General features: G+C 33.8%; 1 protein-coding gene across 4 annotated transcripts in view; it reads left to right on the forward strand.

The window, feature by feature from the left end:
* Positions 1–8,371, forward strand: part of nrp1a (neuropilin 1a) — a 65,574-nt gene extending 57,203 nt beyond the window's left edge. For 2 of the 4 annotated variants that reach the window (XM_073830427.1, XM_073830429.1), the window contains exons 12-17: positions 474–530; positions 2,965–3,108; positions 3,195–3,472; positions 3,565–3,661; positions 4,777–4,830; positions 5,970–8,371. In XM_073830427.1, the coding sequence (XP_073686528.1) occupies positions 474–530; positions 2,965–3,108; positions 3,195–3,472; positions 3,565–3,661; positions 4,777–4,830; positions 5,970–6,256 (917 nt within the window). In that variant the 3' untranslated portion in view covers positions 6,257–8,371. The remainder of the gene's footprint in view (positions 1–473; positions 531–2,964; positions 3,109–3,194; positions 3,473–3,564; positions 3,662–4,776; positions 4,831–5,969) is intronic. The other 2 variants (XM_073830428.1, XM_073830430.1) reach the window with 1 other exon arrangement.
* Positions 8,372–11,758: the final 3,387 nt, after the last annotated feature.

Genomic DNA, 11,758 nt, shown 5'->3' on the forward strand with positions numbered 1-11,758 from the left:
ATTCCATTCCAATTTGTTCCATTCCGTAATTCATAAAAAAAATGGTAAACATTAACAGTACTAAATAGTATGTAGCATGCAGTAGTATAATACTTCATTCCATCCAAGCTTGCACTTACCTTGGTATTCATGTTTGACTATTAAAGTTTCTCCTGCTCTCCAGCTGCTAGAACTAACAGTACATTAAAAATGCCTCTAATCTCCTCAGTGTTCACCTCAGTGCAGTCTCACAGAGTGTGTGTTGCACAAAATTACACTCCCCTCTGCTAAATGCTAAAAGTAAAGGTTCCACATGAGAAGAAACGTATTTGCATGTCTCATCCGGCAAAGCTCATTTTAAAAATGCTAAGCAAATACAAAAAGGGGAATTAGCACAGTTAGATCCTTACCTCCTGATAATATCCAAATAAAATATTACCCAGTGTCTCATTTTAACTTTTCGTCTAATGGCCTTCACTGTGTCCACTCTACAGGTGGAACCGCCGCGCCAGAGACGACCACAGAGATGAGCACCGTTCCAGGTGAGAAAGGTACTTATATCTAATTCTATCCATAATTATCTAGGACTGTGCTAATGCATACTCCCTTAAAGGTGCGGCGTGCCATTTTTGCAGTGTTAGCATACTTTTTTCTATCCTAGTTCAATGTGCATAGACATCTCTGAGGGGCACATTTAAAATATTTATGTTGATTTAACATGAGTTTGGTGCTAGACTACCTGTTTTTCTTCTTCAGTAAGATAATTCTTATTTAAAATGTTCTTATTGCTTTGTTTGATTGTTGAGGCCATTTGATTGTCAGTCTGTAAACTCAAAGATGGGTGTGTAATCTCGTTTCTGAAGTGTTCTTGTAAAAATCTATAAAGAGCCCCTCTGATTTGCTAATTCAGCGTAATGACTGATTAGCCATTCAAGACTGCTCACTAATGGGCAAATGAGAAATGCCCCTTAACTGACCTTGTCTAATTAGCCAGTATGTGTGTGTGTTTGGCCCTGTCTGAGCCTCATCACAACAGCAAAACAACTGAATAGATTGAAGGTCCTAATAAGCATGTGTCCTTGTGTGTGTGTGATCCTGGTTGGTTAGCATTGAGTAGATGCATGCACTTTCTATTATTGGATGTGGTTTATTTGCTATGACAAGCATTCAAAACTGGTAGAACGTTCTGGACTGTGGTGAAAACGTATCCTTGCACTGTCCTCCACTGCGACAGCCCCAGTCCATTTAAAGATGGAAAAGAAGAAATAACTTTTAATTGGAAACTGGCATTTTTTGCAGCGGCAGTGGCTGCATGCCTGAGCTGCGGCTTTTAATGGGAAATTCTTTCCTTCGCATTCAGTGAGCAAATACCCTGCGAAACTCGTGGAGAATCCTGGCATTATTAAGGGAGCGGAGCGCTTGGCTTTATTAAACTGTCTAGAAAAGCAGTGCTGAGGCTGTGCAGGCACCGGCATAGCTGACATCCTAGACGTGCTTCTGCTATTCTGTCCGTCTCAATTCTCTCTTGCTTTTCGTGCTCTCTCTCTCTGGCTTTCTATCTCTCACTCAATCTAACATCGTTAAATCCCTCCCTCATTCTTTCATGTCAATCTCCATTTCAAAGCTTCATTGTTTCGTCTGCTCTGTATTCTCGCTCAAGATCTTGCTATATTTGGTGTATAAATGTGGATTTGGCTTAGGCACGACAGAATTTGGAATGGATTTGGCAATGCTCATGCTTAAATGTTGCTGTTTTCTGCTTGGAAAATAACTCTTTATTGCCATCAAGTGGTCAGTAGATATAAAACATTTTGCTTTGGCCCTTTGTGGAGTCCAAACAATCACAAAGCAGCTTCAAACAAATATTTTTTTAAAGAAATTAATCCTTTTATTCACCAAGGATGCATTCAAATTGATCAAAAGTGACAGTAAAGACATTTGTTGTGTTACAAAAGATTTATATTTCAAATAAATGCTGTTCTTTTGAACTTGCTATTCATCTGTGAATCCTGAAAAATAAAATGTAGCACAGTTTCAACAGATATGTTGGGCAGCACAATGGTTTTCAACATTGATAATCAGATAAATCAGCATATTAGAATGATTTCTGAAGGATCATGTGACACTCAAGACAGGAGTTTTTTTTTTGTTTTTTTTGTCTTTATCTTTATCATTTTTAATCTTATTTATATATTTATTTTATTGCGAAAATTTACATAAGACAGGGAACAACATAAGGCACATGCACCATAAATACTATAAATAATCAACATAAATATTATACTTCCAACAATATAAAAAGAATGAGGGAAAAGAGAAAACACACACACAAAGAGCAAGAATCAATAGAAAAATTAAAATCAAATAAAGTATATTAAAATAAATAAATATTTGGAGATAATTAAAGAGTTTCAGACTTTCTATTGAGATTTTTAAAGTACTTAAAACTCACAAAGAAATACATTAAAGGAGGTCTTACATTTTTTCCATTTACATGTATGAATATGATATTTACCCAACAATAAAACAAAGTTGACAACATCTAAAAAAAAAAAGAGAGAGAGAATTTAAATCACATTTTAAAAAGAAGATATCTTGCATAACAAATTAAGAAATTGTTTAAATTTTTATTGCTCAAAACTGATGATGCTAAAAATTCAGATTTGATCACAGGAATAAATTACATTTTAAAAGATATTCACATAAAAAATGGTTAGGTTAAATTGTAATAATTTATCACAATATTACTCATTTTACTATATTTTTAATTAAATAAATGCAGCCTTGGTGAGGAAAAGAAAATAGACAACTTACACACATGTATAAATGCTATCATAGTAAAATTATTTTATATTATTATTAAATATTTTAAAAAATACTTAAATATGAATAATGTTCTGTGTGCATGTCACTGCTTTAGTAATATGAAATATAATAGTGCATATGTTAATAATCTTTCCCCTTATGCGTGTGTTCTCTCTTTAGCATTCCTGTGGTTTGCCTGTGACTTTGGCTGGGCCAATGATCCTTCATTCTGTGGCTGGATGTCAGAGGACAGCGGTTTCAGGTGGCAGATCCAGTCCAGCGGCACCCCGACTCTAAACACCGGCCCAAACATGGACCACACTGGTAAGAAAAAAATGTACCCATTGGCCTTGCAGCATGGAAAGTGTGAAACATCCGAAACTCACATTGATTCTCTCCATCTGCTGTAGGCGGATCAGGGAACTTCATCTACACGCTGGCAACAGGTGCTCAGGAGACAGAAGTGGCTCGGTTAGTGAGTCCGTCAGTGTCAGGACAGGACTCGGACTTGTGCTTGTCCTTCTGGTACCACATGTTTGGCTCGCACATTGGCACGCTACATATCAAGCAGCGCAGAGAAAGCAGCCAGGGCTTAGCTGATGTCCTGCTCTGGACGGTCAGCGGCCATCAAGGCAACCGTTGGAGGGAGGGACGTGTGCTCATACCACATTCCAATAAACCCTACCAGGTATTGAAAGAAGAAGATATGATAATATACACTGATTGCATTTTAAATGTACTGTAGTTAAAATTGAATTGTGGTGTTTGTCTTTATTTCAGGTTGTAATTGAAAGTGTAGTGGAGAGAAAAAGTTGGGGAGACATTGCGGTGGATGACATCAAAATCTTAGACAATCTGAACATGGCCGACTGCAAGGGTGAGTCATTTTAAACAATTATAGCGCAAACTACACTGAGACAAGTCAAGACTGTGTCATACATCCTATGGCTTTAGATATTTCTGGTACTTTTTCTGTAATTAAAAACTGCTCAAATTGAAACTCTTTTTATTTATACACACTAGAAATAGCAATAGACCTTAGTCAGCCTTGCTGAAAAAAAACAGCATATGCTGGTCAGTTATGTTTTGGTGCTGGGATGCCAGTTTTAGCTGGTTTGTGCTGGTCCTTTGCTGGTTTATGCTGGTCATGTTGCTGGTCAAGCACCAGGATAAACCAGCTAAAACCAGCATCCCAGCACCAAAACATACCTGACCAGACTATGAATTTAGTCATTTATGATTACTTTTTGTCTTTTTTAATTAGCTATTTCTTCCCAGTAAAATATTTTAGAGCTTTGTCAAAACTAGAAAAAAAAAAATATGTGACCCTGGACCACAAAACCAGTCATATGGGTCGAATTTTTCATCATCTGAAAGCTAAAATAAATAAGCTTTCCATTTTTGTATGGTTTGTTAGGAAAATATTTGGTCGAGATACAACTATTTGAATATCTGTAATCTGATTTAATATATAATAGTCAAATCGCCTTTAAAGTTGTCCAAATGAAGTTCTTAGCAATGCATATTACTAATCAAAAATTAAGTGACATATTTACAGTAGGAAATCTTCATAGAACATGATCTTTACTTATCCTAATGATTTTGGGCATAAAAGAAAAATCAATAATTTTGACCAATTACTACAAATATACCTGTGCTACTCAATCTTTTTAAGATTTTATTCATTTATATTACGTATTACTTTTATTAATTTATATTAGAAATCACTTGTTAAAACTTCTCTCATAAATCCAGGTTTTCCAAGGCCAAGAGAACTCTGGTCCTTAAATATAATGGCAGTGAGGGGATCAAATTAAAATATGATTGCAACTTATATATAGCTTTTAAAGCTTGTTTTGACTTTTTTAAATAATTTTAGGCCATATTGTGGCCATTTGGAAGTGTGCTTACGACCCTGGTTAACAACACTGACTCAGGTGATAATATTGGACTATATACATCTCCTGACTGTTTTATGTTGCTCTTTTATAGACCCAGATGTCCCAGCAGAGCCAATTCTACCTGAAGACAACTTCAATGAAATCAGTAAGTGGCTTTCTCAAATCTGACGCACGCAAATGCTAAATAAATGTAGGATCATTCTCGAAATTAGTGACTAAAGATACTGTTAAAACAAGCTTATTGGAGTACACTGTACAAGAAAAATACTATTTTAGTGCTTCAACTTCACAGTTACTTGCTAGCCATTTCTAAATGAAATTTGAGGGACTTCATATGACATTGTTCATGTACAGTGTTACTTTTAAAAGTAACAATATTGCAATATTGAGTTACTCTGTGAAAAAGTAACTAATTAACTAAACTAAAAACTAGTTACTTTTTATGGAAAGTAATGCGTTACGTTACTTTTTAAAACTGGGCAGGGCTTGCTTGTTTGTTTTTAATATAAAAAGTTATATTTTTTGCAAATGTAAAAGCCTTTTCACACCAAAAGCCTCAGGCTTAGAGAAAAGTAAATTGACGTCTGTACAGTAGACCGCAGAAGAACAAATGTCAACTCTTCAGCAATAAAAAAAAGAAAAACAAATGTTCGATTGTCTTGAGTAATTTTTGCTTATTAGTATGGATGAATTGGATCATCGAAGGTCGGCAGCAAAGACATCGGTAAATAATAATAGAATTAAATACATAAAGAATATTTGTATTATTTAACATACTCTGTAAAAAGTTTTCACCAATTTCAACTTAAGAATTTAAGCTGCATTAAAAATTAAGTTAAATCAACTTAAAAGTACAAGTCATTTTAACAAATTTTATTGTAGTTTGAAGTTGATTTAACTTAAAATTTTAAGGCAGCTGCCGAACTTACCTTTTTAAGTTGAAACTGGTCAAATTTTTTACAGTGTATTTATTATTTATTATATTGCAGGTTTGCGTTGAATTCCAGTTTTTATTCATTTTGAGGAATACTGTATCTGTTTTTTTAGTGAGTGAGATGAATTAATGCATGTTCACATTTATTCTAGAACTAAAGTAACATCTTACAATTTCTCTCAGCATCGGGACTTTTAATCAATAAATGAGGGGAAAAAGTAGCGCATTACTTATTTGAAAAAGTAACTTCGATATTTTCTTGTCAATTAAAAAGTAATGCGTTACTTCACTAGTTACTTGGAAAAAGTAATCCGTATCTAAAACAAGCTTGCTCCTCTGTTCTCTTCTAGTTGTGGACATCACAGACTTCCCTGAGATTGTGGAGAACCACGATATCAGCGGAGCCGGAAACATGCTGAAGACGCTGGACCCCATCCTCATCACCATCATCGCCATGAGCGCGCTGGGAGTGTTCCTGGGCGCCATATGCGGCGTGGTCCTCTACTGCGCCTGCTCCCACAGCGGCATGTCCGACAGGAACTTATCGGCCCTGGAAAACTATAACTTTGAGCTAGTGGATGGAGTCAAGTTAAAGAAGGACAAGCTCAACTCACAGAACACGTACTCAGAAGCGTGAGACGCCAACCAACGAGAGGGAACCTCTCCTCAGGGAGGGCGGGGCTAAAGCGGACTGCCGATGCCATCCGGTTGGAGGAGGACAAGGCTCTGTGGTTCAGCGAACCAATGGGAGGAGGAGGAGGAGGAGGAGGAGGTCTGGGACTGAGCCATGCTTTTCTCAGGAGCTGCAGTGAACGGAACCTACCAGTAGGGGACACTGTGTACAAAACATTGAATACAAGGATTTAAAAACAAAAAAACAAAATGGAAAATAAGAATATGTACAGATGATTGAAATTATTATTTTAATTTTATTATTTTGTATTATTTTTGGTTGATCATTTTTACAATCGGATGCTGGTGTTGAGACCAATATATAATAATGTTATAAAGTATTTATCTTTTTTTTTTTTATAGGAGGAAAAAAATCATTTATTTTTATTTTAAAAGGTTGTTTTGCGCTTTAAGGAGATGTGTAACAAAAAAAAAACCCAATGAACCATACATATCCAAGGGAAGGTAGTTCGGATCAAAGGGGGTGGAAAATCATCCAGCCCTGTTGCATTCTGGGTATGGTTCAGTCAGTGCCTTTGGTACATCTTTTTTGGCTCCTCTGTTGTTTTCTTAGTGTTTTAGTTGTGGAAAAAGCAAAATCCCGGTAAATCCATAGCGCTTTAATGTTGAAATCCTGCATATTGTACATAAGTTTTAATATATTTTATTGCCCTTTTCAAAGAAACGAGTAAAAGGACAAAAAAGAAAGCTGCAGTATCCCTTTTTTCTTGGGTTGTATGTTGTAAATACAATCGTCTGACTGTTTTGTGAAAGTGAAACGTGCGCTTTTTCCGTCCTGTTTGGTTATTTTGCTACGCTCCCAAAAGATGCAGCCCAGATGTTAATACAAATCACCATTTAGGTTTGGTTCACCTGGATTCATAAGCGAACATCATCATATCCTCTATAATCGCAGTCAGAATGTCTGTTTATCCAGCATACCAAAAAAAAAAAAAAAATTGAAGAAAAACTCATCATTGCCTTGATTGCTTTGATTGGATTTGAAGTGAGCGGCCTACGGTTCAAGCCTCGCAGGTTTCATCTTCTTGTTTCACCATCCGTCGAGCTTGAATGCATGTGAAAGTCTCATTTTAAGAGTGGTGCTATTAAATGTTCTCACGCATCGCTTGGCGTCATGGTGGAGTTCTGTCATTGGCCTTGTGTCTGTACCAAAGGACTGTTGCCTCAAACTGCAGGGTCCAATCGCAACAACCCATCCGGAGACCTCGGCTAAGATGTCATCTCATCGCTCATCGTCATCGGGTCAACGGTTTTGATTCTGGACTGCTGGATGGATCAGTGACGTAGTTGAACCGATAACAGGGCTTCACTGCTGACAATACTAATGTTTTCTACAGGTTTCTTGGTATGTTCATGTACTGTGCTGTATACTGTGGCAAACACTTTGGTTTTCCCGTTCCTTTCCGGTAGTTTCCGACGACACGGATCCACGTGTCGATGCTACATGTGTGTCGGCCGAAGCTGTAAAGGCGACCGGCGTCGGTCGGGATTCTGTGAGAAAGCATACTGTAGCATTAACGAAAAAGAAACAATGTTGCACTGATCAATATATTTGATGAAGTTTATGTGTTTATAGCATTCATTTGTAAAAAAGACAACTGAAATAAAAAAAGACAGTGTTCATTTTTTAATCTAGTTTCAGAATGCGCAATACGATTCTGAAATGGTCAATTATGGAGATGTTTTCATTATCGAAAAAGGTATACAGATTTCCTATAGTAAAGTTCCCGTTCCCCCGACCCCGTTCTCTTTTGGTTTTTGTACTGTCGTTGAAATTTTGTGCTGATTTTTGGTTTCTTTTCTTTTTCTTTTTTTTACAAGAAGATGCGGAAGCAAAGAAAACTTTTATTTTCAATACTGCCTCTGTAAGTTGCTGTTGTAGGAAGGAAAAAATGAATAAAAAACAGCAAGGCCTTAAAATGGATATCAATGTTTTGTATTTGAACATCGGCATCACAAAAGAAACAAGTCCTTCACATCTGCTCTGTCTCTGATCAAATCAGATCAACTGACATTCCAAAGATTCAGCTCCAATAAATGTGTTCTGAAACTTTCACAAGTTATTTTTCTTTTGGTATTTTTTAAGTACATGAATCTTGCAGGTGTAAAAAAAAGGACAGCAGAGGGCGATGTGGAGCAACTTGACAAAGGAGAACTAGCACGCAGTTTTAACATATTTACATCATCTAAATGCACACTTTTTGTGGTTTTGAGGGCTTATTTTACACAAAAGTAGAAGTGAAAATATTCCACTTACACTCTTAAAAATAAAGGTGCTTCACGATGCCATAGAAGAACCTTTTTTTGTCTGAATGGTCCCATAAAGAACCTTTGACATCTGAAGAACCTTTCTGTTTCACAAAAGGTTCTTTGTGCAAAAGAAGCTTCTTCAGATTATAAAAAGGTTAGAAAGATGGTTCTTTAAATAACCTTTGACTGAATGGTTCTTCTTGGAACTAAAAATGATCTTCTATGGCATCGCTGTGAAGAACCTTTTAAAGCACCTTTATTTTTAAGAGTATATTCATACTGCCACAAACTAGAAGGACTCTAATACCAATGTATTGAACTTACACTCTCTATTTTGTATTGTGTTAATTACACAAATGCTCGTCATTTTAAATAATAACAAGACTATGTTATCACTGAAGAACACTTTCTGAATAGTGAATAATTCTCAGGACTGAAAGTTAATTACTGTACACATACCTTAAAAATGCTTCTGAACATTTTACTGATATTTCCTAAGGAAAACACAAACAAACAGTTTGAACATATTTTGATCATTTAGCGTGGCATGTCGTGAAAAACAAGTGCACTTAATTGTAGTGAACTTCAAATCTTAAAATAATATTTTTAAAACACATATTTTTAGCACATTAGATAGGGACCAATTGTATTCACTGTTAACTTGTTGCTTATTGGCATGCATAATTCTAGCATGTTGGCTGTTTATTAGTACTTCAAGAAAAGTGTACTTCACAAAAAATGTATATTAATGCCTTATTTTGCATGCCCACACTGCAAAAAATGCTTTTCTTACTTTGTTTCCAGCCTAAATATCTAAAAAATCTTTTTCTAGACAAGTAAAAAAAAAGAAAACAAGTCAAAATTAAGTAAATTATTTATAATTTTTGCTTGTTCTAAGCCAAATAATCTGCCAATGGGGTAAGCAAAAAAAAAACTTATTTTAAACAGAAAACAAGATTATTTTTCTTACCTCATTGGCAGATTATATTTGCTTGTTTCAAGCAAAAACACACTTAATTTGGACTTTTTTTTCTGAAAACAAGAAAATATTTTTTACTAGTCTAGAAAATCCTTCTAGATTTAAGAATTTTTAGATAGTTTAGCTGGAAACAAGACAAAAAAGTCTAAGTAAAAAAAGCATTTTTTTGCAGTGCATATTTTAGATCTCTTAATACCTAAAGAACTACCTTACTATTCATAAGCAGCAAATTAGGAGTTTATTAAGACAAAGGTCCTAGTTAATAGTTAGTTAATTGTGAGAACTGGTCCCCAAACAAAAGAGGGGCCATAAAATAGACTTTATTAACATCTTACATGTTACTAATTATAGCAATAATAGTAAATTATGCATAAAGCCAAGTAATTAACCTTTAACCAAACCCTAAGCACACTCTTAAAAGTAAAGGTTAGAAGGTAGAAGAATCATTTTTGGCTCCCCAACAGTTCCTAAACCATTTTAAAGAACATTTTAATCATCTAAAGAACCTTTTTCAACTATAAAGAACCGTTTCTGCATTTGAAAGGTTTCATGGATGTTCAAGGTTCTTCATAGAACCACTGATGCCAATAAAACCCTTTATTTTTAAGAGCATGCATGTAGTTAGTAATCTTACTCAGTGTTTATAATAGCAATAATCACCTTAAAATAAACTGTAGCAATACAAATTATTGCCATTTGAGTCTACTTAAAGAAAACACTATTTAATCATGTTTTATCTTTGCTTTTAGGTACACTTATGTTTATATATTTAGTCAAGGTTTTAATGTGTTAAACTAAAGCACATAAAAAGTACTCAAATGTGAACTATATTTTAATTTAATTGCAATATCTGAAAATACAACACTTGGTTTGCACTTAAGTAAATTATTTTAAAGTATATTATTTTAGTAATAAGTACTCTTGTGTCAAAGTTGCCACAATGACAAACTGCTGTTTACTGACGTATAAACAAAATCAGAAAACATATATATTTGGTTGGTTTGATATTTGACTCAAAGCTTTACTATACAGTAGTCTTTGTGACAACTGACCCAGCCTCTGTTTTGAAACTCTCTAAAGCGTTTCTTTGTGTGTGAATGTCAGGATCCAGACGCCTGCAGGTGAATGTGCTGCTTTAAACACAAGCTCTCTTTCATTACACAACAGAGCTCCTCAAGGCTCCAGTTCATCGATCAAAACAAAACCAATTGCCGGGATATACAACATGAAGACAGTTGAGCTGCAAATCGATGCAATCTTTCAGTTAAAACAGCCTTAATCTACAAAAAATCATATGTCAGCTCTGGTTACACAAACTTAGCTCTGAAATCTATTTGGTTTTTTGCTCAGGGGCAACAAGTCCACAGACACACACAGAAGCATGGGAAATATAACAAAAGCTAAAGCTTCCTTGAAACTTTAAGTTGTATCAGACAAAAAAAAAAAACTATTCACAAGCTAATAAACTGCACTGAGATATTCTGATGTTGTGAACTGAACATTTTAAAGCAAAATGGCTTCTGGTCTGTCATATGACACACCAAAATAAAATAAATAAAATAAAATAAAATAAAATAAAATAAAATAAAATAAAATAAAATAAAATAAAATAAAATAAATAAAATAAAATAAAATAAAATAAAATAAAATAAAATAATAAATAAAATAAAATAAAATAAAATAAAATAAAATACAATACAATACAATAAAATACAATAAAATAAAAAATAAAATAAAATAAAATTTCTATAAAATAAAATATCAAAAAAATAAAAAATAAAATAAAACTAAACAAAATAAAATAAAAATAAAAAATACAATAAAATAAAATATAAAATAAAATATAAAATAAAATATAAAATAAAATAAAATATAAAATAAAATAAAATATAATATAAAATAAAATAAAATAAAATAAAATTTCTAAATTCCAACAAACCAAATAACATACACACTATTCTTTTATTTAAAATATATGATAACGAATCTGTAAATGGCAGAAAATATGAATACAAAATTAGATTCAGGACCTACATAAGTTATTTTACTTTCTGATATTATAAAATGATATTATATATTTTTAGATCTTATACAGATTTTTTTTTACACTCTTAAAAATAAAGTTTTAAAAAGAGTGTTTTGGCAGGGATGCTACAGAAGAATAATATATATTATTATATTTTATACAGATGTTTTTTTAATGTCTAACTATATGGG

Source organism: Garra rufa, chromosome 24, assembly GCF_049309525.1.
Source record: "Garra rufa chromosome 24, GarRuf1.0, whole genome shotgun sequence".
NCBI lineage: Eukaryota > Metazoa > Chordata > Actinopteri > Cypriniformes > Cyprinidae > Garra > Garra rufa.